Source organism: Mirounga leonina, unplaced genomic scaffold, assembly GCF_011800145.1.
Source record: "Mirounga leonina isolate KUSES-001 unplaced genomic scaffold, KU_Mleo_1.0 Mir_126, whole genome shotgun sequence".
In the NCBI taxonomy this organism is placed as follows: domain Eukaryota; kingdom Metazoa; phylum Chordata; class Mammalia; order Carnivora; family Phocidae; genus Mirounga; species Mirounga leonina.
In genome coordinates this window covers 26,235,809-26,262,553 of record NW_023270314.1, presented here as the reverse complement: position 1 = coordinate 26,262,553, position 26,745 = coordinate 26,235,809, and the positions used below count along the sequence as shown (strand labels likewise).

Below are 26,745 nucleotides of genomic sequence, written 5' to 3'. Positions count from 1 at the left end.
TGGCAAAGAGGGGCAGCTGGGGGAGGAAAGCAAGCCAGGCTGAGATGCAGGGAGGCCACATGAGACTGCCTAAGTCTTCTTAGTAAAATATGAAGTGAGGTCACCTGCTCAGAGGGAGGAAGTGTGGCTCAGGTTGTGGATTTGAGGACAGTGACCGAAGACTGGAACACATCTATGGTGGAAGAAGTGGGGAGTCAGCCCGAGACCTAGAGCGCTAGCAGCAGGAACTGGGCAGCAGTGGGAGAAGACTAAGGCTCTGTGCATCAGGGTGGTAGCAGCCCCGAAGGTACTGATTCTGGGCTTCAGGCTGGCAGCAAGGCAAGGGAAGCCAGGTGGAGGTGAGAGAGAAGCCTGGCAGTCATGAGCAGCACGAAATAAGGCTTCTAGAAGGAACAAATGAGTAGAAAAAGTGGAATTGGACAGAACACTCTTGGATCACTTATTTTCCCACATTCTTCCTCTTCTTGTACATTTACTATCTCTCCCTGTAACCCCAGACTCATGTTTCTTATGATTTGTAACTAGTCTCTCACTACTATTCTAGATTGCGTATTCTACAGTGCAGAAGGAAAAGTAGCAGAAACTGGTCCTAGAATGCAGTGGCTGCTAAAAGTTATTCCGGGCATTGTGTTAAGGATTTTACATACATTACCTTATGTACTGCTCATGAAAACCCTCTGAGTTTAAATAATAAGCTTTTGGTATTATGTTTTAAAGACAGAGAGAGATTAGCTAACTTGTTCAAGGTCACATGGTTAGTGAATGGTGAGGTCAAGTTTCGGACCCGGACAGGTTGACCTGAGCATTTAGCCACTTCTCTAAACTGCCTCCCTGCCAGGACTTGTTACAGTTGGCACAGTGACCATACTGCTTTTTTTCAATTGCTCAAATTGTCGCAATAACAACTAGAATCCTTGCTGGTCTTCATGGTTTGCAAATCAAGTTCACGCACATTACTTCTTTTGATCTTAACACTCCTGTGAGGTTTGCAGCCACGTGCAGCGGGGAGGGAGTGCGTCAGCTCCAAGATCTCTACGTCTTTAGTCTTTGAAGTTTTGCCATTACAGAGTTGTGACCCGGCCAGAGAGCTATGATTTTTTTCTCTCTTAAATATGCTCGATTCCTTTTATTAAAGGCATTCTTTGGGGTACCTGGCTGGCTCAGTCGGAAGAGTATGACATGAGACTCTTGATCTCGGGATCCTGAGTTTGAGCCCCAAATTGAATGTAGAGATTACTAAAAATCAATAAAAACTTTTAAAATAAAATAAAATAAAATGAAAAATAAAGGCGTTCTCTGCACAGACCTTCTGCTTCGTTCTAGGTCATAGAACTCTGTATGTGGGGGTGCGGATGCCCCTGGGCCGGCAGAGCCACCGCCATCACCGAACGCATGGCCAGAAGCACCGCAGGCGAGGGCGGGGCAAAGGAGCCAGCCAGGGGGAGGAAGGCCCAGAGGCCCTGGCCCACGGTAACATTCTTGGGAGGCAGGGCGGAGATCCATGGCTGGGACCTTGGTGAGGCTGAGGGAATGTGTGTGATGGACATCAAGTGGGTGGTCTTGATTCTCTAGCCCTTTTGTAGAGTTCTCAGGGCTTGCTTCCAAGAAGAAGGAATGCCTCTAAGAATCAAAAGTATCTTTCTGGAAAAACTCATAGTTTGGGCTTCCCAAATCAATTACCATGTAGGCTGAAATCATTTGCCAGAAAATTAACCATTCTTTTTGATCAGATTAATCTGATTTCCAGTTTGTTGTGGGCTTTCTTTAAGTGGTCTTAGTTCATAATTTTTTCCTCCCACTAATTGCTTCCATAGAAGAGGAATTTTTTTTGGGGGGGGGGGGGAGGAAAATAAAGAAATCTTTTTGCTCGACATTCAGGATTGTTTTCTCTATGTTCCTAAAGTTATAAGGCCCCCAGATGTGCTAAGTATAGCAGAATGCTATTTCTGTTCTAAGTTGAGGCTGGGAGCAGACCTTTCTCTGTGGTTGATTTTCTAGACACACCATCTCAGCGTGTTCAGTTCATTCTTGGCACTGAGGAAGATGAAGAGCATGTGCCTCATGAGCTGTTCACAGAGCTGGATGAGATCTGTATGAAAGAGGGAGAAGATGCTGAGTGGAAGGAGACAGCTAGGTAAGGCCCTAAAATATCCTGGGTCACGATTTGCTTGGGTAGGCAAACGTGTTCCTTTCGACAAGTGACAGGTCTGCTTGCCTTTTATTTCTTCATGGGAGAAGTGATGACTGACATGGGGACTGATGTTCCAGAGTCTTCTATGGGAAGTCTTGATTTCGGCCTCTTTGTGATGTCTCTGGTGACACCTATACCAATTGACCTTGATCCTGGGATTGGTGACAGAAACACAGAACAATTAGGTAGTCCTTTCATTTATTTAGGGCCCAGAGTTGCTCATGGGCTATCTTGATATTATAGGTCTGGCTTAGAAGATGCCTGATGGGGCCACCTTGGTTTGGACCCAAGCAACCAAGTGTAGGTGAACACAGGATAGGTGAAGACTTTTCTGAAGGTGAACTATAGTGTCTTAATTCATTTGGGTTTTGATTCGCTAGATGTTTCATAATTTTTGAGATGTCCTATGGGACAGCCCAACCTCATGGAAACCAGTGGGATTATAGCTAGCCTGATGGTAGGCTTCCTGGGGGTAGCTGTAGAGTGACAATGCTTGCCTGAGGCTCAAACCCCAGAAGAGCCCTCAGATTAACCAGAACCATGTCTGGGCTCCTCTAGTAATTGACCAGTGAACCTTATGGGTGATAGAAAGCCAGCATGCCTGAGCTTCAGGGAAGAAGGCAAGGTGGGTAACCAGCAAAGTGTGACTCTAACTTTCACTGGAACAGCTCTTCCTGGATCCTTGCTATATCCTTGAATGTTTGCCATGGGTGGAGAGGATTAGGCAAGCCAATCACCCTGATACCAAGTGAAAAGGCAATTAGTCTTTGCCAACTTGTAAATGTCACATACAGACTTTTTAAAAAAGAAAAATATTACCATTTTGTTAATCTATCCAAATGATATCGATTAGATCTATCTTTTTAATTGCACAAGTAATATGTGCTCCTTATATGAAATCAGAAAAGAAAGATAAGCAAAAAGAAGATGAAAATTATGTATAAATCTACTACCTCAAGGATAATGAGGAAGACACCATTTGGTGTCTTATACATGTGTGTTTGCAGTTTTAAAATTTTCTTTAAATAGAAATGGGATCAAACTGTACTTAACTTTGCGCTGTTTTATAACCTGCTTTTTTCACGTATCAGTGTACCCTGAAAGTATAGATGAAATTATAATGTTCAATATGATTATTCAGGTATCTTTCATTGTGGCTTACATTAAAGACTCTCTCTCGTGAAAATTACTCATTTTCTACCTTTGGCATCCAGTTGTTTGTAATGCTTTCAGGTGGCTGAAGTTTGAAGAGGATGTTGAGGATGGGGGTGAACGCTGGAGCAAGCCTTATGTGGCAACCCTTTCACTGCACAGTCTCTTTGAGCTAAGGAGCTGCCTTATTAATGGAACAGTCCTTCTGGATATGCGTGCAAATAGCATAGAAGAAATTTCAGGTAAGTTTAGGTGCGGGAAAACAGAGGAATGTTTGTGTAAGTTAAGAAGTGTGGTGTGGAGGAAAGAATAAAGTAGCTGTGTGTCCTCAGGTCAGTCATTGAACCTTCCCAACCTCAATGTCTTCAGCTGAGGGGGATGGGTTTTAAACTAAGAAACTACCTATTTCACAGCCTTCTTATAGGATTCAAACAATAGGGTATTCAGTCTTCCATTTGCCTGTTCATTTAGCACACATTTATTTGTATCTATTTATGCTTGATAATGTGCTAAAGACAGGGGAATAAAGATAAGATACAATTCCTACCCTCAAGAAACTCACCTTCAAGTTGGGGAAATAGCCATGGGACAATTCGAATAAGTGCAACCACAGAGATATGTCTTGGTAATAATCAGAGAAAGGGGCAACTGGGAATTGTGAAGAGAAAAAGGTGTGAAGGAAAGATTTTTAAACATGGCTGCTAGGGAAGACATGTAAGAAATTGAGCCAAAGTCCTCCCATGGCTTCAGCAGGGTGTGAAGGGCGATGTCTGATGGGATTTCCTGACGTGGTTGAGTGTTGCTACCATGTTTTGAGAATGGCGTTTGAGAAACACCTGGGTGCATGTGAGGGTTATTCCCTCAGCTTGGGTCCATTTGGCTGGTTAAATAGAGATTTCTTCAAACTTTTCTTCAAGTATCCAAGTTATTCTGCCTTTCTGGGATCACTTGGGGAAGCAGGGGAGGGGTCAGCTCTGATGAGATCCTGTGTCCCCTCTGAAGGCTCTAGGGGAGAGCTATTCCCTGTTTCTTCAGCTTCTAGTGGCTCTGGGTGTTCCTTCTCATGAATGCCTAACTCCAATCTGCCTCTGTCTTCATGCGGACCTCTCATTTGTGTACTACTCTTGTAAGAATATTTGTCAGTATCATCCAAGATGATTTTATCTTGAGATCCTTAGCTTACTTACATATGCAAAGACACTTTTTACAAATAAGATCGCAGTCACAAGTTCTGGGGGATTAGTACATAGATGTATCTTTTAGGGGGGTACCATTCAACCCATTATTACAAAAGCTAAGAGGAGAGAGAGTTTCAACTCATCAGTGTTAAATGCTGCAGAGAGGTAAGGTAAACATCCATCAGATTTAGCAACTAGGAAGTTATTGATGATTTTATCAGAAGCAATTTCATTGAGGTAGCCAAATTGCAGGGGACTGAGAAATTTTTCTTTGAGAACTTTAAATGATAGGAGTGAGAGAGAGAGGTTTATAAATAAAGGGGGACCTGGGGTGAACATTCTTTTTCTTACTTTAAATTTCTTTTCAAGATGTAGGGTCTTGAAGCATGTTTACAATATGGGGGCAATGAACCAATCAATATAAAGGTTAAAGATAGAGAAACCATGGATCTTCAGCTTGAATATTCAAAATGGATTTTCTTTATTTATTGCTTCTAGTACTTTGATAGTCATGGATGGAGTTGGGGTTGAGAATAAGTTGAAGTTTTGGGTAGGCTTGGGAATAGGTATGTAGGATTGAAGTATAACTGTTATAGTTCTTTACGTTAGGTACCTGATGTATTCGTGTTAGTGATAAGGTTAGGTAAACTGGATCGAGTATCACCTGTGAATCAGCACTTTGTATTTATTATCTCATTAATTTTCCTTAACAAGCTTTGAGGATGGTTGATGATATTAGCTCCATATTACAGATGAGGAAACTGAGGTATGGAAAGGTTATGTAACTTGCCCAGGATCACACAGAAAGTGGTAAAAGTGGGAAAGAATGTGGGCCTTTAGCTCTAGAACTCATATTCAATAGCAGGTATTGGAATTCTTTCCCCCCTCAACTGTGCTGGGCTTGGCAGGTTAAAGGTTAATGCTTGGTGGCAATTGTCTGGGGTGCTTAGTTAGCTTAATCATACATGTAGGTTCCTCCTTCAAATTGTCATTTGGAGTGTTCTACAGTTTTAGTTCGTCTTGACAATCATAGCGATGTTGAAATCTTGGAGGAAGGGAATATAGAGGAATTTTGGCAGATGACAGAACAAAGTGGGTATTAATGTGGGCTTTGGAGTCAGACAGTGTTGGGTTTGAATCCCATCCCTGCAACTTCCTAGATGTGAGATCTTGGGGAATTTTGTAATGTTTGGGCCTCAGTTTCCTGATCTGTACAAATTGCTACAGTGCCACCTACTTCTCAGAATTTTTATTGGGATTCAATTGGATAATCTATGTAAAGTTCTCAGTACAGTTCTGGCACATATTAAGTGCTCGATAGTTTCTAATAATGATTTGTCACACGAATCAAGTGTAACTTGCCACAGTTGCTATCGTCAGATAACTCTTTTGGGCACAGAAGCATAAGTTGTACCTGATGGAACTGCTTCCCCCTACTCCGTGCCCCTCACCCCTCACCCCACCTGACGCTGCCCTCTTTGAGTTCATTGACTGTCAGTTGGAGTATTCATGTTAGCGCCTGCTTTCCAGACCTGATCCTGGACCAGCAAGAACTGTTCAGTGACCTGAATGACAGCATGAGGGTTAAAGTACGAGAAGCCCTGCTCAAAAAGCATCACCATCAGAATGAAAAAAAGAGAAATAACCTCATTCCCATTGTTCGCTCTTTTGCTGAGGTTGGCAAGAAGCAGTCTGATCCACATTCGATGGATAAAAATGGTAAGATTATTAGGAGTGACTGTTTTCTCTTCTTATTAATTAGACATTTAGGAACTAGTTGGAGATGCTAAGTTACTAGAGGGTACAGGCTGTATTTGTCTAATATGCTTCGCGCTCACTTACACACAGTACTCTGGTCACAGGCAAGATGGGGGGACTGGGACTGATGACCATCCATCTCTTGTGGCGTTAGGGATACATGCTTCAGATAGATCTCGGATAGATCTTAGATTAAGGAGGCAAAATAGAGTAATGTAGGTTCTTGAGTCAGACTTCAAGGTTTGAGATTCAGGCTTCACTCCTTGCAAAGTGTGTGACCTTGGGCAACCTCCTAAATCTCTTGAAGTCTCACTTTTCCCCTCTGTGAAATAAGGGTAATGATAGCATCCACCCCATAAATTTATTGTGAGACTTCAATATGATAATCCATGTAAATCCCTTAACCAGGTGCATGATGGGTTATAAATACTCAATGAATTTCAGCTGCTGTTTGGTTTCCTTTTCTGTGGCCAGGCAGGGCCTAATCTATATGTCTCCCTGTCCCCACATTCACTGAATCACAATGTGCAGGGGATGTGCCTGGGAATCTACATATTTGAAAAGTTTTCCAAAGGAGTCTCTGATGTGCACTCCTGGTTAAGAATTACTACCTTAATAGAGGAAGAAAAGAGGATCACAAATATGTTCAGAAGAAGGTGCAGAAGTAGTAAGACTTCTGTCCTCCCTTTACCACTAACTAGTGGGTAAGGAGATATGTATGTGGGGGTCTTAGCTTCATGTCATCTGAACCTCTTCTCTATATGGGCTTTGCAGGAGACATGGCCATAGCAACCAGTGATGGATAGGGTGTGTCGAAAGGGGGTTAGGGCAGAGACTCAGGGAATTGTTTTCTCTGAATAGGTCAAACTGTGTCTCCTCAGTCTGTTCCCACTACAAGTCTTGAAGTAAAAAATGGAGTGAATTGTGAACACAGTCCCGTGGATTTAAGCAAGGTGAGCACAGACATGGGAACTTGGCTTAGAGGCCTAAGCGCATCCCTAGTGGAACCGAGAGTCCAGTTGCTGGAAGCTGGGTAAGCTTTGGTATTTCTGCAGCCTCTGTCTAAGACCAGAACCCCCTCTGCAGGAAAGGAGGCCCCTCTGCTCAGGTCTTCTCCCTTCCACTACAGCCTAGATGGGGCCCACCAGGTTCAACGTGCTAGAACTGAGAGTAGCCCCTGCTAATCCTCACTGACACAGACCTCCTGATTTTTCCACCTTTTTTTTTTTTTTTTGGCCCTTGCTCTTCAGCATCTCCTTCTTACCTCCAAGGATTTTGCTGAAACAATATTTTTGCTCCTGTCTGCTAAAACTACATGGCGGTTGAGACTCTTCTTTGGGACTGTGACTTGGGTGCCCGGGGCCTGCTGCAGCAACAGTGCTTCCCTGCAGCTGCTGGCGTAAGCCTCGATCTCCCCGCCTCCAGCCTCTGGCTGCCCTGGTCTATCCTTGACTCTAGCTAGAACACACACATGGTGTCATGGCACTTCTCTGCCTGGAAGGCTCCCTGTTTTATTTAGGAAAGCTGAAACCTCTGACAAAGCATTCAGGTATTTTAAAATGGAAAAACTGTGACCTAGAGCTTCAAAAACAGTCTCTGAGAAAGGGTGGTGTAATGGAATTCAAATCAGAACACCGGGATTTAAATTCTCTCTCTTCAAAGCTCCATTGAGCAAGTCAACTTCACCTCCCTGGGTCTCAGCTGCTTCATTTTTTAAAATAAAAAAGTGGGGCTGATGAGATCTGTTTTATCCACTTCACAGAGCTATTATAAGGATTACATGAAATAGTGTGAGAAAACATTTGTTAAATCATAAAATGACAGACGAATGTAAGGTACGAGAGGGTGATTGATGTTTGAGGTGATGCTCCTAGGTTGTCAGAGGATTCTTTTGGACTTTCAGGTGGATCTTCATTTCATGAAAAAAATTCCCACTGGGGCAGAGGCCTCAAATGTCCTGGTTGGAGAGGTGGATACTCTGGACCGCCCCATTGTTGCCTTTGTGAGGCTGTCTCCAGCTGTTCTTCTCTCGGGCCTGACCGAAGTGCCCATCCCAACCAGGTAAAGACAAGGACCACAAAACTCAGTGCATGCTGTCTCAAGTACAGATTTGTGTGAGCTCTGGTGGAAGAAACCAGCTAATGCCAAAATTTAGGATTAATTGGAGAATGCTATTTAAAATTCAGCAGTACTCTCACTGGGGTTATATTTGATTAACCTCCATGCAGAAGGATTCTAAGACTTGCAAGGCTGTGACTATACAGTACTTACAGGCTTGGGAATGGAGAATTGCAGAGCATCCAAAGAGCATATCACGGGCTAATCACTTGTTAGGATGGGAAGCCTGAATCTTAGTCTCCCAGTTTTACAGAGCCGTGTCCCAGGGAAATGTCTCTGAGCAAAGGTATTGATGTCCTACAAATAGCTTCCAATGCATAGTGGAGCTCTTAGATCAAGGCAACTTCTACTGCTCCATCATTAGCCTGTCTCCTTTTATTGAAGTTACAACAGTGATTTCTGTTTAATAGGAAAGAGAAATGTTTTATTGTTTGGAGAGGAATAAGGTGCCACTTCTTTATGTTTACTGACGTAATTTATAATTTCTTCCTCTGTATGTGTTGCCAGATTTTTGTTTATCCTATTGGGTCCAGTAGGGAAAGGTCAGCAGTACCATGAGATTGGCAGATCCATGGCTACCATCATGACTGATGAGGTATGCATCACTTCTGCTTTCCATTCATGCTACAGATATTTATTGAGTATTTACTCTGTGCCAGGTCCTGTGCTATTTGTTGGAGATAAAGTAATTACCATTCTGGGTAATTATCTTTTGGGAAGCAGTTCAGGTCACTTCTCTGAATGCCTTTTGTGGGAGGACCAAACCTTCTGGGGATATTTCTTCCTATGTCATCTCTCCCTTTTTGAGTAAACAAGGGTGCAGAGAAATCCTTTTCTGGGAAAATTATTATTGCCAATTAGGATACCTAGAGAGAAAGATACTAAGGCTGACAGTTTGCTAGAGAGGATGGTTAATTACCTGCATAAAAGCTATTTACATAAAGAAACCTCACTCTTATTCCATGTAAACGAGACCAGTTTGCATAAGGGTCAGGGGTATGAGCTTAGGCACTGTAATATGAATGTCCCAAGGCAACCGGATATTTTGGCCGCCATGGTGCTGAATCCCCACCACATACCTTAGTGAAGCATGTACTGCTCATGTAAGCTGCAATGTAAGGTTTTTAAGGCATGTGTCATAGCAGGTAGAGGCAGATGGGGGTTGTGTTTTATCATTTCTCTTTGATTGGGAAACTTATTTCATGGAGGGACCTTCATTAGTAATTCCACCCAGTTTTTCCGACTATTATGATCTGGAAATTTTCCCATGCATTTTGCCTTTTGTTCCATTCTTTGGAGCGATGGCCATGATAGAGTGTTAGAGTCTTATCTTTTCTTGTACTAACACACATATAGCTAGTTCTTTTTGACCCATCTCATTTTCAGGTTTATGTTTTTTATCCTTTTATCTTTGCATTTTTTTAAATGCTAAAGTTTTCCACATTTCAGATCCACATGACAGAGATAAAAATCATGAGGCTATATTTGTCCTTCACCATATTCATTGGTGATTGTTTTAAGTAAAGTTATTTTCAACTTTCCTGAGGACTTTTTCTCCCCTGTAGATTTTTCATGATGTGGCATATAAGGCGAAAGAGCGAGATGATCTCCTGGCGGGGATTGATGAGTTCCTGGATCAGGTCACGGTTTTGCCTCCGGGGGAGTGGGACCCCACCATTAGAATTGAACCACCCAAAAATGTCCCTTCCCAGGTAATGTATGCACATTAGCCAATGGTGGCTTAGTGCCACTTACTGAGTACCCACCATGGACAAAGCAAAGACCATGTGGATATATACTAAATAAATCAAGACATGGCCCTTTTTGGGACACGTAGAATGAACAGAACAGTTATAAAAAATAAGTATACAGTAACATAGGTTGGCTCAGGTGATGTGATCAGTCAGGATTACTCTAGAGAAATTTCAAGTGGCTTTTGATGGTTTGATGTGGAATGGCAGAGAGGGGAGGGAAGGACTTTTCTTGGGAGTAGATTGTGGATGAAGCCATGCAATGAAAAGAGCAAGTTGCAGAGAGAGAGGGCAAGTAGAGTCGCCCATGCTTCGGCCAGGTTAAAGGTGGGAAAGGAGCTCTTGTACACTAGCCAACAAGCCTGGCTCAGCCTTGCCAGCAACATCCCCAAGTAGGTATTTTTATCCTTAATTTTTTAAATAAATAAAACTATCTTCAAAGTTTTAAGGGAAAGTAAGATTACACAGAGGGAGATTTGAAACTGGAACTTAGGTCATAGCTGATGCCAAAGCCTCCATATTTGTGTTTCTGGACAAGGCAAAGTTAGGAGTCAGGTACTAGTAGAGAGGGGGAGAAATTATATGGTGGTGTTGTTTTTCAGGAAAATCAGTAAACTGCCCCAAGTCACTAAATGCATTTGAAAACTACAGACACTTGGTTATTTGGGGGCTGCTTTTGGATTATCTCATTACCACTCCCCCCTGTTAGCAGGAAGGACAGAATAGATGGCTGACTTTACTAATTTTGGGGTCCTTTGCTAAAAGGAGAAAAGGAAAATGCCCGGAGTTCCAAATGGAAATGTTTGCCACATAGAACCAGAACCACATGGGGGCCACAGCGGGCCAGAACTTCAGCGCACCGGGCGGTAAGTTCGGGGATGCTTCACAGCTCATACTGCTTACTGGGCTGAAGGTGTGTAAAGGAATGAGTCATACTCTTTGCTTTCAGCCTTCTTCTCTGTAGTATATTGGCTGGGAATGACTTTCCAAATGGAACCACTGACTATAATAAGTATTGCAAATATATCAGATATCGTATTCATTCATTCAAGTTCCTCAAACCACCTACCAGAGTCTGTCTCCCCTCCAGTCCTTTCCACACATTGTTCCCTGATTTGAACACTCATCCCCTTCCTTATCTCCTGGCTAACTGCCACTTATCCTTTGTCTCAGCTTAGGTGTCACTTCCTTTGGAAAGCCTTCTAAGACTCTATAGATGAGGTTAGGTATACAGATTTGGGTTGGAGTGACATCTAGGGTTTCCCCCAGATTGTGGGAGAAGGTTGAGACCATAGTTCTGGCTCTGTAAATTGTGCTTGTGTTGAAGAAGAGTGGAGATTCTCAGGACAGGGCACTGATCATGGAGAGAAGCTCTGTTACATCTTCTACTTCCTTGCATTCACCTTATTTTTTTCCTTTTTGCTTGAAGTTGCTTTCCTTTTCTATCCTCAGTACTCTACGCAGTGGAAACTCAGGGTTTTTTTTTTAGAATTTTAGACAGTCATCTATTTTTCTACTCTTGAAAATTCAGGGAGGAGCCAGGAAAGGAGACTGAGAAGCAGGAGAAAAGGCACTTAACTAGCAGTGTCCAGAGGGGGGGAATGTGTTTCCTGGCTGGAGGAAGGTATTTGAGGGTGGGGAAAGATAATTGGGTTCTGGGGAGCGATCATGGAGGAAAGGAACAGTCCTTTGATGGAAGGGGGTCACTGAAATGAGGGAGCAACCTCCAAATGTGAGTTTAACATTTTCTTTAAAGTTGGGAGAGGTCTGAATTGGGTGGGAGGCCTGGTATTTAGAAGCAGTTCAAGGGAACCATCTGTCCTTAGAATAGGTTCTAGGATTGAGACTGTCCTGGAAGAGGTGGTATTTTTTTTAGGGGAAGAGTCTTGGGTATGGCTTTGATAGTATTTCAGACTTGTGATTTATCTTTTGAATATAAATGGTGTCCACACCCCAGGACTTAGAGTTCGAAGGTAATGGAAATAAGAGCAACAGGATTTCCTCCAAGTGACATCCATGCAGAAGAGAGATTTCAGGTTTCTTTTTGTGTCAGATGAGAATAAACTGGAATCTCAAGCCTTTTGAGGGGGTCATTTATAATCAATTCCACAGGGGGTTTGGGAGACCATTAGATCGTATCTCAACAATTATAGATTCTCAGCAATGGTGCCTGACATCCCAAAAGAGAATCTCATACAGCCAGAATCATCACATGCTTACTCATAGTATCAAAGTACCCTTACTCACAAATTCACATAGGGTGTGAGGAAGCTCTTCCTTCATGTCTTGTCAGGAAGTTATGAGTTGACAAGGCTGAAAGGAAGGGTTATCTAGGCTCAGAGCCTAAGTCGGCTTGGTGAGGAGATACTTCCTCTTCCTGAGCTCCTAAAGTTTTCCTCAGAGCCCTTAGTAGAAGACCTCAAGACACATGGCCTTTCTCCCATTGTAGCCTTGTAGTGACTACTACAAGCTGACTTAATGCCTGCATCAGACATTATGATTCTATGCCCACTCTTGCCCCTTTCCTAATCTCAAAGTATTGAGATCACTCTCGAAGAGTGAACGTTTTCCTGCCCATGCAGATGGACATCCTAGAAATTTCTGGACCTGCCTGGACTGCACAGACCAAAAATATATTAGCAGCCTGGGCTTTGTAGTTCTTCACACCATTAGTTGTATTTCTTTGAGGTGAAAGACCTGCTTTATGCATACGGTGTTGTATAGCCTGGGGCAAAACTTGGAGACTTAGGGGATGTTCTACTTGTTGGACGGTGAGGTATATGAAGATGGGGGAGTGTAGATTCTGAGAAGGTGGGAAAGAGACAGGTGGAAAGCGGTACTCTGAGTTCTGTATTACGTGACCCTCCATGCCAGGGCTAAGACATCGTCTTGGACCTCCCTGATGTCGATGCAAGCAGTGATGCTGACACATTCCCATACATAACAAAGAGGAAAATCTGACTAGAGTGTTCCTAGGCCAGAAGCTTCACCACAGGGAGGATACTCTGGAAAGGGTTTTTCCAAGGTATATTTATGTACCTTATTGGGGATGCCGCTTTTGGGAAGGGTTAATGAAAAAAAGAATCAGGAGCTGCTATCTCGATGATCCCCCCCCCCCCACACTTCAAACAGGTTTCTTTCAAAGCACACCAGACAAAGGATGGCTGTCCTGTCCCTAAAGCCCTCCAGAGAAGGGCTCCCTAAGTCAGTGCTCCAGAGCCTAGTGACTCTCTACACGGGTAAGTCCTGTCTTGCATCAAGCTTAAATTCATATCCCTGTGTGCCTCCTGCCCCCAAAAAACTTGAACATCAAGGATAGTGTTGAAAGGGAAAGGAAGTCTCAAATGTGAAGAGAAGCATCCATGCCTGGTCTGTGGTAGATGTGCAATTATGGTCTGATTTTTATGCATGAGTGAGATATAAGGCTGACTCTGTAAACAGTATTCAGAAATTATTTTATTAATTTATAGTTACATTATCGATAAGAGTCCCAGGATCCTGGGATCATGACCTGAGCCAAAGGCAGACACTTAACCAACTGAGCCAGCCAGGCGCCCCTTCCTTCCCCCTTTAATCACTGCTAGACAAACAGATGTCCTCCCTTTCTATTGGCGTCCCATGAGTCCATTTCACATAAATCTTTTGTGTTACTCACAGACACTCCTCCCTGAAGGTGCCTCCTGCATCCAGGGGGCTGAGCAATCATGGCAGTGTCTTTGGTGGCCTAGTGGGGTGAGGCTCATTATTGTAGTAGGGGATTATTTTCCCAGAATAATACCCTTCAGAGGAAGGTCATCAATGATTAAGAGGTGATATTCACATGGTACCAAGATTCTGTGTTAGTAAAGACCCAGAAACACTCATATTGCGCCCTAGACTAGTCACAACTGCCTGTAAGGTCCTATTTACCTAGAGGAGAAAGTGAAACATAGTGACACTTTACTACAAATTGGAGCCTTGGTTACAAACCCTGAGGTGGAATTCTCACACTCTAGGTTAGACCCTATAGATAGCTCCTTACCTAAGCTAGGTTTGCCAGACAGACTAAAAACAAAGCTAGCTTTGCCCCTCTTCCCTAAGCTAAGACCCAGATTATGAGGTTATTGCTGTAAATTAAAGAATGGTGAATCCCAACTATACCCACCCAAACCAGAGGAAAGGAGCAAATGGGTAAGATAGAACAGTATCTGCCCTGTGTCCACCTGCACCCTCATTGCACCTGGCTAGGGGAGGGAGGGCATTCAAATGGAGAGAGAGAGAGAGCACGCGAGCTGGCTCGGCCTTCTCCCCTGGCACCCAGGTTCCAGGCCTCCTGGTTCTCCTCCAGGCTCCCAGGCAGAGAGGAAGAGCTGGCCAAGCCTCCTTTCATGAAGCTCGTTTTTTGTCTTTAGCTTTTTATTATAGAACATTTCAAACATGTAAGACAGGAGAGAGAATGGTATAATGAACCCCCATGTGCCCATCAACAGTGATTAACACTTTGCCAATTATGTTTCATCTATTTCTCCCCACTTAATTGTTTTATTTTTATGTTTTCTAGATTATTTAAAACCAAATCACCGGTATCATGTCATTTTACCTGTAACTACTTCAGTATGTATCTCTGTTTGATGAGGACATTTTAAAAAACAACTATCATGCCATTAAGAAATCTAACACAATTAACACTGATTCTTTAAATTGTCTAATGTTCAGTTCATATTCAACTTTTTGTGATTGTCTTAGCAACATCCTTTTAGAGTTCATTTGTTTGACATAGGATCCAATCAGGGATTGCATTTTGTTATTATGATCCCATTCTATAACAGCTCTCCTTCCTTTTTTTTCTGTGCCACTGATTTGTAGAAGAGACCAGGCCATTTGTCCTGTAGAATGCTGAGTGACTCTTTCTGTGACTCACCTACCAACTTTCACTCTGGTGCAGTGACTCCACTCTTAGAAAAAGTGACCCCCTTTGAGAACACTACTCCTCCTTTGTGTGGGATATCTTGCTCTTGATCTGTCTCATCCTTGGGAAGTGGAGAAGGGTCCCCAAAGTCTGCCACCAAGTCCTGTTGATTCTACTTCCGTATTAAGCCCTTGAGTCCATCCACTTCTCCTCATCCCAATCCACTGCCTCCAGTCTCACCCCACATTCCATTCATTACACCCCTGCCAGAGTGATCCTTCCAGAATGCATGTTTATGTTGTCCTCCTGTTTACAATCCTTCAGTGATGTGACATGCCATTAGCATAAAGTTCTAATTCTGTAAAACAGTTTACAAGACTCTTCGGGACTTGGCTTCTCCAGCTTCTCCATCCTCCTCTATTGGCATTGGCTCCTCACACGGTCTTCCAGCCGTATCTCCGTCAGCCATGCGCTCTCGCCTCTAGGTGGCGCCCGTGCTAGCCCCTCTGCCTCATCTGGCTGACTCCTGGTCCTTTCTCTGAGTCCCTGCGGAAATGTCCCTCCCTGTCCTATGCCGCCCGGGGCACCCTCACAACACTGCCTATCTCCTGCACTGGACTGCGGGTCCCGGAGAGAAGAGCTGTGTTGTCTTGCTCACTGCTGCATCTCCAGTATCTGGCACAATGCCTGACAGGAAGTATCTGCTACTACTTGTCAACTGCATGAATGAATTATTATGCTAATTTCTCAACAGGAAGGTGGGTAGCTGTTCAGAGTAGGGAAGTGCATGTGATGGGGCTTTTTATCTAAACTACATATTATACTAAAACTAACAACTTTAATACCTTGAATTGGTTTTGCACATTTCCTCCTAACAGCTCAGGATTTGAAGTTTGAAGCTATTACTTAATTTCACATTAATTTTTTTGGAACTTCTTATTGAATGGGTAATATGCACACCCAAATTCATTCTTTTTGTGCTTGGGATAATCATTCAAATTCACGCCCTTAGCTGCAAATAGAATCTGTCCAGACCCCCGAGAGAGCTCTTGTACTTGGGGTCAAATTACAGGCGAAGTATGTCTTCAGTACAGAACACATTTGAAATGCTTTTCAAATGGGTGCTGTTAAGATACTTTCACAGAAGAGGGACAATGTCAGAGGCCTGTCTGCCATGTTTCCACAGGCTCTTTGGGGGCTTGATATTGGACATCAAGCGGAAGGCCCCCTGGTACTGGAGCGACTACCGGGATGCACTCAGCTTACAGTGTTTGGCCTCCTTTCTGTTCCTGTACTGTGCCTGCATGTCACCTGTCATCACCTTTGGGGGATTGCTCGGAGAAGCCACTGAGGGGCGCATAGTAAGGACTTTTAACCACTTCTCTTGGCCCCAAACAAGACTTAAAATATTGTGCTGCCTGCCAAGTCCGCTGAGGGGAAAATCCCCTGGGCTAGGACTGAGGAGATTGGATTCTTTCTACTGAGTTACTGTGGTTTTCTGACTTCATACCAGACAGCAACAGTTTTCCCTTTAGAACAGACTCTCTTCTGCTTGATATCAATTTCAGTAGTTGATTGCCCAGTTGGATTACCTGGTGCTCAAAAGACGGAAAATGATACATCAATGTCTTTTGATATTTAAGGTGACTCTGACTGATGGCTCGTAGTGTGAATGGTATCCTTGTGCTTTCTATGTATATTTCAGTACTGAATTGAATCACTGAAGAACAGGACTTAGTTAAGGCATCATATGTGGTTGGATCTGGGCACCTGAATGATCAAAGTGGTATCATTTACAGGAGTATTAGATAGTGTGTACTCTTCACTCTTGCTAAGATGAAATACAAGCAAATGGCTTGTCGGGGCACACAAGAGGGCTAAGTCAGGAATGTACAGAAGCCCACATTACTGGTTACAGATGGGCTGTGGACTCTGATGATTTCTTTTCCCCCCTCAGAGTGCAATTGAATCCTTGTTTGGAGCCTCCATGACTGGGATTGCCTACTCCTTGTTTGCGGGACAGGCTCTCACCATCCTGGGAAGTACGGGGCCAGTGCTTGTATTTGAAAAGATTTTGTTCAAATTCTGCAAGTAAGACATTTGGTTTTCTGAAACTCTAACTGGATGTGTTATTGTGTGGTTAGGATTGAATGCCAGGATCTTAGGCGAGTATAAGTAGGCAAATATTACCCTGGATTGTAAAACCCGAAAGAAGAACATCATTTGGTCTGTTGTCCTGCCCCCCGGGTAGTACCGTACCTAAAATAAAGTCTTAAAGACTTAATGTCCCTCAGCCATCATTGAAGTCTTCACTTTTTATCTTTAAAAAAAAAAAAAAGTTCCCTAGCTAATTCAGATTCCTCTATTTTTATTTCAAGTCCATTTTTTATTTGGCCTAATATGCCCCCTTCATATTCTGGTTGCTAGTGATGGTAGGGACTTGGCAGTGCCCTTGTTTCCCAGTTTTCCTATAAAATTTTTTCTTCATTTTGCATTAGGAGTAGGAACATGTGGAACAAGGGCGAGCTCCTTTTTTCCTAGCTGCAAGAATAAGATCTGAATCACGTTGGCCGGTAACGGAGAAATGGGTGAGGGGCAATACCTTCCTTCTCTGCTTCCCACGTCCTTGCTGTGGCAAGTACCAACTGCGGAGCAGATCTTTTGTCACAGCTGTCCCTGGGCAACCTTTAGGAGGGAAGGACAGTCAGAATTAGGGATAAACTAGGTCACAATACTTGAATGGGTACTACGAGATGAACTAACCACATTTCTGACCCTTTGTCTTGTAATTCGTCCATCCATACTTTCTGATGAACCTTGGTCTTGTTTCAGAGACTACGCTCTTTCATACCTCTCCCTGCGAGCTTGTATTGGACTGTGGACCGCCTTCCTGTGTATTGTCCTTGTGGCAACTGATGCCAGTTCCCTTGTCTGTTACATTACCCGCTTCACGGAAGAAGCGTTTGCCTCCCTGATTTGCATTATTTTCATCTATGAAGCCATAGAAAAGCTGATTCACCTGGCAGAGACCTACCCCATCCACATGCACAGCCAGCTGGACCACCTTAGCCTGTATTAGTAAGTATGCTTTCTGCTTGTCTTTTTTTTTTTTAATTGAGCAGAAGGCCTGAGTTTATTGGCTGGATACAGTGTACCAGGCAGTACTTGTAGCTTGTGTTAAGGAATAAGGAAGGGTCTTGGCCCTCTCACTGGGAAATAGGGCTCAGGTGGGGATGTGGAGACTTGGGGGACATGCCCCAGAGGAGAACAGTTAGGAGTAATGATGGAGAGGATGGATTAAGAGTGAAACTCAGGGCACATGAGAACTGCTTTCCAGAGCATGGCCTTTGGTTTAGGCATGAGACAAAAATGGGCTGCAAAGGGAGCAGGGAGTGTTCAAGTGAGTTGTTGGGAGGGACTTCTTTTTGCAAGGATTTGTGAGTCCCTGGACCATGTTAACAAGATTCTCTGAAAGTATGTACAGGCTACTCTTAGGAATCATTAGGTAGAGATATAATAGTAATTCCTGAGAGTTCCACGGGCCTCTTACTTTGTTTCCTAACGATCTAATAATCTATTTAGTTACCTAGATTTCAACCCAAGAGACCGTTTTCTTCACGTATTTAATACAGTTTGAATCAGCTGGAAATGAAACCCAGTATTTGGCTGTGTTTTCAACCATCTAGGAGAGTCTGGTCCTATAAAACATTTCTTCTCTGGAATAGTATTCTCCAAATTATGACAAAAGACCCTCAACCTTTAGCTCTATCCATCAAGTTCCCTCCCTGCTGGCTGTACATTTCTGATGAGGAGGGTCTGGTTGTGAAGCGAACAATTTCAACCTGAAACTGAGCAGAGAGAGCAGACTGCATGGAGGTGTCTGTCACCTAGCCACAGATACACTTCTGTAGATTTTGCTTATCCATTTATTAACCTTTTGAAGTTCCAAATTCATAAAAAATTTGTTAGAATTTTGAAATTATTTTATTACAAAATAACAACCATTGGGGGTATGATTTTTAAAGCCTTGTGGATTGCCGATGGGCATTGGGGTAAGGTTCATTCTTTGACCTTTTTAAAAATCATATATTCAGGGGTGCCTGGGTGGCTCAGTCGTTGGGCGTCTGCTTTTGGCTCAGGTCATGATCTCTGCTCAGCAGGAGGCCTGCTTCTCCCTCTCCCACTGCCCCTGCTTGTGTTCCCTCTTTCGCTGTGTCTCTGTCAAATAAACAAATAAAATCTTAAAAAAAAATCATATATTCATTTAACAAATATTTGTTGAGAATCTACTATGTGCCAGGCACTGTTTTAGGCCCTCAAAACATAAGGCATGACAGACAAAGGATCTACCTTCCCGAGGCTTATATCCCAGTGGGAGAAGACAGACAAAAGTAACCAGCCCTGGATTGAGTAGACTTTGGGTCAGGATACTGTAATTCTGTGTTAGTAAAGCTCAAGATGGTATTTTTCTTAGTTGCATTCCACTGTTGGAGCTGTGAAGCTAGAACTCTCCAACTCTTTAAATGATTTTATGTTAGTATGTGTTGAACTGATTTTTAAAATTTTTAATTAATTAATTTTTTAAAAGATTTTATTTATTTGAGAGAGAGAGGGTGGGAGGGAGAGAGAAAATGCAAGTTGGGGGAAGGGCAGAGGGAGAGGGAGAAGCAGACGCCTCCCCGACCTGGGGCTCCATCTGAAGACCTGGGGATCACGACCTGAGCTGAAGGCAGACGCTTAACTGACTGAGCCACCCAGGCGCCACTGGAACTGAATTTTTAAGAGCAGTTTAGGTTCACAGCAAAATTGAGCAGAAGATGCAGAGAGTTCCCATCTACCCTCTGCTCCCACACATGTGCAGGTCCTCTGCTGTCAGCATCTTCATAGTTGTGCCTTTTCCGCAATGTCATATAGTTGTAATCATGCAGTATATAGGCTTTTCAGACTGGCTTTATTCACATAGTATTATCTCCTTAAAGGTCTTTTATGTCTTTTAATGCCTTGATAGTTTGTTTCTTTTTAGTGCTGAATAATAGTCCATTGTCTAGGTATTCTATAGCTCATCCATTCACTGACTAAAGGACATCATCGTTGCTTCCAAGTTTGGAATTGATTTTTTTTAAGGTTTATTTATTTATTTTGGAGAGAGAGAGAGAAAGAGAGCATGGGTTGGGGTGGGGGAGCAAAGGGAGAGGGAGAGAGTCCCAAGCAGACTCTGTGCTGAGTGCGGATCCATGACCCCGAGATCACAACCTGAGCGGAAACCAAGAGTCTGACGTTCAACCAACTGCGCCATCTAGGCACACCTGGAATTGATTTTTTATACCTAAATATAGGACTTTATAACTTTCCCAATTACTTTTCATTTTGTTGGTTTCCTCCTATTACAATCTGTTGAGATCTTTTTGTATTTTAATTTTGTCATACTAGATGGTTAGAAGGCATGCCCATTAAATTTACAGATGATACAAAGTTGCTGGGAATGGCTATGCAGTTGTGTATACTGGGAGCCAGTTCAAGCATGAAGCATGTTGGGACTGGGAGGTAACATGGTGGCCAGTGGGACAAGTCTGGTCTGGTTAGATGAAAGAGGAGGCTATTGTGGTGGGATATTACCAGGAATAATGCAGTGAATAGCTTGCATCACAATTCCAGGAGACTCTGATTTTTATTTTTATTTTTTAAAAGAGTTTATTTATTTATTTGACAGAGAAAGAGCACAAGCAGGGGGAGCGGCAGACAGGGGGAGAGAAGCAGGCTCCTCACTGAGCAAGGAGCCCCATACCCTGGGATCATGATCTGAGCCGAAGGCAAACACTCAACCAACTGAGCCACCCAAGCATCTCAAGACTCTGATTTTTAGAGCAAGAATGTGACGGGATATAGGGAGCAAGAAGGAGATAGCCAGGCTTGGAGGAGACTGTTGAGAGCTGACTAGGGTATCAGGTCCTCCTTGCTCTGTAGATTGAATTTCAAGGGAAGGGCCTGAGAGAAAGAAACTAAGCAGAAAACCACCAGGGCTCATTCTGGGCACATGAGGCACCGAGCTTGGTTGTCGGCACAATTTAATTCAAGACCCACATGCTGATTTGTGTCTGTCTTTAGTAATGGCTGACTGAAAAATAAGGGTGTGGTTGGGCTTACGCATGGGCCTCAAGCAACAGGACCAATTTCAGGGATCTGAAGCAGGCAAAGGAGCAACAAGGCAGGCTCTGACAGAGCCTTTAGCCCAGTCATGGCTAAAAGTATTTAAAGATTTTATTTATTTATTTGCCAGAGAGAGAGCATGCACACAAGCAGGGGGAGTGGCAGGTAGAGGGAGAAGCAGGCTCCCTGATGTGGGACTCGATCCCAGGACCCTGGGACCATGACCTGGGCCGAAGGCAGACACTTAACCAACTGAGCCACCCAGGCATCCCATGGCTAAAAGTATTTAATGGAGTACTTGGCTGCTTTCTTCAGCAATCTTTTTCCTTTTCCCCTTAGCTGCAGGTGTACTCTCCCAGAAAATCCCAACAATCATACCCTACAGTACTGGAAGGACCACAATATCGTGACGACAGAAGTCCACTGGGCCAACCTGACTGTTAGTGTAAGTCTGGGAGCTGCACTATGGCACTGTGACTGCCAGGGGGAAGCTCGGTAACCCTTCTGCAAGGTCTGGCATTTTCAAAAAGAAAGTTCTTTTTTATTTAAACTATTCTTACTGACCCTTTCTACCCCTTCAGAAGTCCTCTTGTATATAAAGGGAAAAGAAGATTGCTTTCCTCTTCTCTCCCAGACACCCCCTACCCGGTGACCCTACCCTAGGGATATGTGGGCATGACACCAGGCAGGGCGGGGGGCACACGCAGATGTGGTGAGGCTTGGAGAACATTCAGACTGGGAAGTGCTCTGTCATATAGACACTATACATTGCCGGGGCCCTCCCAGAACTGCATGCTTGCTTGGGACCATCCTGGCTTCATTTCCAAAAGTGCCTAGGGATGAGAAGTCATTGCCATGCTCGGAAGGGGCCCGTGTAAGCGGCAGCACCATGCTGCGTGGAGGTCGGGCGGATGCGGCTGGCAGCCTGCGCTCCCCGCGCACCCCCGGCCACTGCCGGGTGACAGTGAGCGGTGGGCCTCGAAGGCCAGAGCTGTCGATTCCCTTGTGCCTGCCTCTTGTCACCCAGAATGCTTGCTCCTCCAGGAATGCCAGGAGATGCATGGAGAGTTCACGGGATCTGCGTGTGGCCATCATGGGCCCTATACTCCTGACGTGCTCTTTTGGTCCTGCATTCTCTTCTTCACCACCTTCATCCTCTCGAGCACCTTAAAGACATTTAAGACAAGCCGCTACTTCCCAACCAGAGTAGGTAGCATGCTTACAAGTTACTTTTGCGTTAGAATTCTAATGTAACGGAGTTGATTCTCAGCCTCCACACTGCCTGCTGGGTGGAGTGGCAGGTGGCAAGCTCCACATATCCCGGTAAGCCACACTATGGCATTCTTTTCTTCCAGTGTCTGGCAACCTTTCATCAATGTGTGGTGTGGGATGAGGCATTAATACTTAAAAATTTTGTTTAAAAGTGCCAGGTGATGGGTGCCTTGCTGGCTCATTCAGTAGAGCATGCGACTCTTTTTTTTGTTTTTTAACTAGGTTCCACGCCCAGCGTGGAGCCCAACTGAGGGCTTGAACTCACAGCCCTGAGATCAAGACCCGAGCTAAGATCAAGAGTCAGATAGCTAACCAACTCTAGCCACATTAGGGGTAGAGATTACTTAAAAAAAAAAAGGTCAGGTGGTTTAAGGTGGTTCTCTAAAAGCTATTAACTCTCATGTCCAGAATGCTGTTAAGTTTCATTTCCAGAATGCTGGGACATGTAGCATACAATAGCTAGAGCTTGCTCCTAGATATAGTAAATTAGTATGATCACTTTGGATGCATAGGGGACCCCAAAGTCTCTTCCCAGGGATGGCTCTTGTGGCAGCTTGTGAAATCACCAGTCACCTCGACAGCAGCAGCCAAAATGCTCCTGAGTTGGTTTGCATGACTGTTTGAAGCCTCAGCGATCTTTCCTGATGCAGATGGCACCGTCTGATCGTGACCAGTTTCAGCAGGGCAGAATTAGAGGCTGGGTGTAGAGTGGCTAAAAGGGGCCACTTTTACTTTGAAAGGGAGTTCAAATAAGGAGAAATGGTGGTTTTTCTGTAACTGAGGGTGCATTTGCAGAGCAGGAAGTCTGAACGGGTGGGGAGCTCAGTTGCTTAGATATTTACGGTACACACATGCATGACTAAAACACATTCTTAGATTTCAGTGAGACTACATGGTAGTTAAGGGAAACATATATCAAATAAGTTCTGGGTCATTGTTTCTGGTCTGGACAAATAGTTAATAAGTGGCGGTTCTCTACTAGCTATTTGCCCAGGCCTGGGTTAAGTGCTAGGAGGGATATGAAAGAAGTTTTTTTTTTAATTTTTATTTTATTTTATTTTTTTAAAGATTTTATTTATTTGTTTGATAGAGAGAGACACAGTGAGAGAGGGAACACAAGCAGAGGGAGAGGGAGAAGCAGGCTTCCCGCTGAGCAGAGAGCCCAACGCAGGGCTTGATCCCAGGAGCCTGGGATCATGACCTGAGCTGAAGGCAGACACTTAACAACTGAGCCACCCAGGCGCCCCTAAAAGAAGTTTGTTTTTTTTTTTAAAGATTTTATTTATTCATTTGAGAGAAAAAGCGAGCACAGGAGTGGGGGAAAGGGCAGAGGGAGAAGCAGACTCCCTGCTGAGCAGGCAGCCTGATGTGGGGCTCTATCCCAGGACCCTGGGATCATGACCTGAGCCAAAGGCAGACACTTAACCGACTGAGCCATCCAGGCGCCCCAAAGGAAGTTTAGAATATGGTTTCTGCCATCATCTAGGAAGGGGAAACATATGAAACATACAGGTCCATATGCGTAGAGCAGTAGAGAATTGGGTGTCAGGGCCATAGGAGTTCAGAGGGGAGAGGGCCACTGGACCCCAGGCTGGTCAGATGAGCCCAAAATGGCTCATGATGGTGGGGGCAGGTACAGGTGCAGAGAATTTGTGTAACATTCAGAAGAAAACTAATAAAACCAGGTTCAGGGAGCCGGAAACCTCAGGTTTCAAAGGAAAGCAAAGTCAGGTTAAGATATATTTTGGCTTAGATATATTTTGTTCAATCTCTGTTGGAAGTTCAGATTAAGTTAGGCACTGGGCATTTTAGAGGCATTGTATTTTATTAAAGCTACACTAAGGGCGCCTGGGTGGCTCAGATGGTTAAGCGTCTGCCTTTGGCTCAAGTCATGATCCCAGGGTCCTGGGATCGAGTCCCGCATCGGGCTCTCTGCTCCTTGGGAGCCTGCTTCTCCCTCTGCCTCTCTCTCTCTCTGTCTCTCATGAATAAATAAATAAAATCTTAAAAAAAAAAAAAAGCTACACTAAACTATAAAGCCCTCTGGGGCACAAAACGGTGAGAAGTGCTATAGAGAAAATGAAGCAGGAAAGGAGTAGAGGAGGTGCTGGAGTGGAGGGTGGTGTCATCGGAGATGACCTCAAGGAGAAGGTGATATATGCGTGAACATAAAGAGGGTGAGGGAGCTACCTGAGACATTACCTGGAGAAAAAGCATTCCAGGTCTCTGAGCAAGCACAGAGACCCTGAGGTGGGAGTGAGTCTGGAACATGTAAGAAACAAGACAGTGGTCTGTGTGACTGGAGCAGAGTGAGCAAGCGGAGAAGCCCTAGAAGCTGGGCTCAGGGAGGTGATGACTACATTGTGCGGGCCTCAGAGGCCAAGGCCTTTTGGGTGTTCATCTCAGTGAAATGAGGCACCATTTCAGGGTTTTCATGGAGTAGTGACCTTATCCAACTTCTGTTTTCAGTGATCAGTCTGGCAGCTTTCAAGAAGGGCAGAGCAAGGTTTTTATTTTTTTATTTTTTTAAAATTTATTTGAGAGAGAGAGCATGAGAAGCAGACTCCCCATTGAGTGGGGAGCCTGATGCGGGGCTCAATCCTGGGACTCCGGGGTTGTGACCTGAGCCAAAGGCAGCCGCTTAACTGACTGAGCCACCCAGGCTCCCCAAGGGCAGAGTAAGGTTAAGGGTCTGCTGTACTTACCGGGACAAGAGCTGATGGTGAACTTGATCTGGATAGGTGGTGACAGGTACTCAGATCCGGGATGGATTCTGAAGGTGGAGCCAACAGGACTCACGTGCAGGTAGATGAGGTGTTGGACATGAGGGAGAAGAGGAGTCGATGCTGCCGCCAAGGTTCTTGGCTGGCACAAATGGACCTTGACTGGTCCCAGAAAATCTTATTCCAAGTTCTCAGAACTATTGCCTACACCTGGGCATGAGTGCTCCGAACAGAACTCTTCACAGTCAGGGTGGTGACATGAGAGTTTGTTGGATAGATCCTTCTCCCCCATCATATCCACCCTTTTGGGGTATTAACTTGGACATATTAACATATTCCTGTTGTTGAAATATGCTTACGTTAATTCAATTATAAAATGAAAACATGCTTCTAAGGACTTTTAAAACTTTTATAATACTAAATTATTTTCTACTGAATTTAACCTAATAAAACACTTTTCCAATCCTTTCTCATGCCAGGTACGCTCCATGGTGAGTGACTTTGCTGTCTTCCTCACTATCTTCACAATGGTGATCATTGACTTTTTGATTGGAGTCCCATCACCAAAACTTCAAGTTCCCAGTGTGTTCAAGGTAAACAACTTTCAGGGCACATGGTGCTCTCACATGGTTTCCTAGAATCTGCTCCCAAGTTAATCTCAAAGGCCTTACCATACCCGAATCCTGTGTTCTGCAGTGCCCTCCGTCTGAACTTTGCTCCTCATTCCTTACCTTTTAGAAGAGCAAACTCTTCAGGCTTGGCTGAATTCAAGCCCGAAAAGTCCGAGAACAGAACCCTAAAGTGGTTTAATGAATGAAAAGTTATGATTTAAAACAATGGAATGCACATGTTTACTTAAATACATACCACATTTGGTAGAAATGTGGGGTCCCTGGAACAAATATGGTTAACAGCTCTTTCATGGAGCATCAACTCTCTGAGGGCACTGGAAGGGATGAAGAAGCTGGATTAGGACTTGGCCCCTGTCCTCAAGGATCTTGCCGTGTGAAGAGGTGAGTGGGCCAGGGGGCCTCACCCACAGTGTAGCATTCCTGCCAGAGTAACCAGGACAGCTCTTCAGCCCTATTTCATTGTTTCTTTGTGTAACTCTCTATAATCTGTAATATATTGCTGAAAATATATTTACCCCAAAGATACAAATGTAGTGATCTGAAGGGGCACATGCACCCCAATGTTTATAGCAGCAATGTCCACAATAGCCAAACTATGGAAAGAGCCTAGATGTCCATCAACAGATGAATGGATAAAGAAGATGTGGTATATGTATACAATGGAATATTATGCAGCCATCAAAAAAATGAAATCTTGCCATTTGCAACGACGTGGTAGAACTAGAGGGTATTATGCTAAGTGAAATAAGTCAGAGAAAGAGAAGTATCATATGATCTCACTGATATGAGGAATTTGAGAAACAAGACAGAGGATCATAAGGGAAAGCAGGGAAAAATGAAACAAGACAAAACCTGAGAGGGAGACAAACCATAAGAGACTCTTAATCTCAGGAAACGAACTGAGGGTTGTTGGAGTGGAGGGGAGAGGAAGGGAT

At 44.0% G+C, this 26,745-nt stretch overlaps 1 protein-coding gene across 1 annotated transcript in view; it reads left to right on the top strand.

The window, feature by feature from the left end:
* Positions 1-1,337: 1,337 nt before the first annotated feature.
* Positions 1,338-26,745, top strand: part of SLC4A8 (solute carrier family 4 member 8) — a 47,271-nt gene continuing 21,863 nt past the window's right edge. The window contains exons 1-15 of the mRNA XM_035002639.1: positions 1,338-1,470; positions 1,999-2,134; positions 3,425-3,585; positions 6,052-6,240; positions 7,141-7,232; positions 8,183-8,340; positions 8,905-8,992; positions 9,963-10,109; positions 10,914-11,014; positions 16,223-16,397; positions 16,994-17,127; positions 17,869-18,114; positions 21,523-21,628; positions 22,228-22,389; positions 25,658-25,771. Of these exons, the coding sequence (XP_034858530.1) occupies positions 1,353-1,470; positions 1,999-2,134; positions 3,425-3,585; positions 6,052-6,240; positions 7,141-7,232; positions 8,183-8,340; positions 8,905-8,992; positions 9,963-10,109; positions 10,914-11,014; positions 16,223-16,397; positions 16,994-17,127; positions 17,869-18,114; positions 21,523-21,628; positions 22,228-22,389; positions 25,658-25,771 (2,127 nt within the window). The 5' untranslated portion in view covers positions 1,338-1,352. The remainder of the gene's footprint in view (positions 1,471-1,998; positions 2,135-3,424; positions 3,586-6,051; positions 6,241-7,140; positions 7,233-8,182; positions 8,341-8,904; positions 8,993-9,962; positions 10,110-10,913; positions 11,015-16,222; positions 16,398-16,993; positions 17,128-17,868; positions 18,115-21,522; positions 21,629-22,227; positions 22,390-25,657; positions 25,772-26,745) is intronic.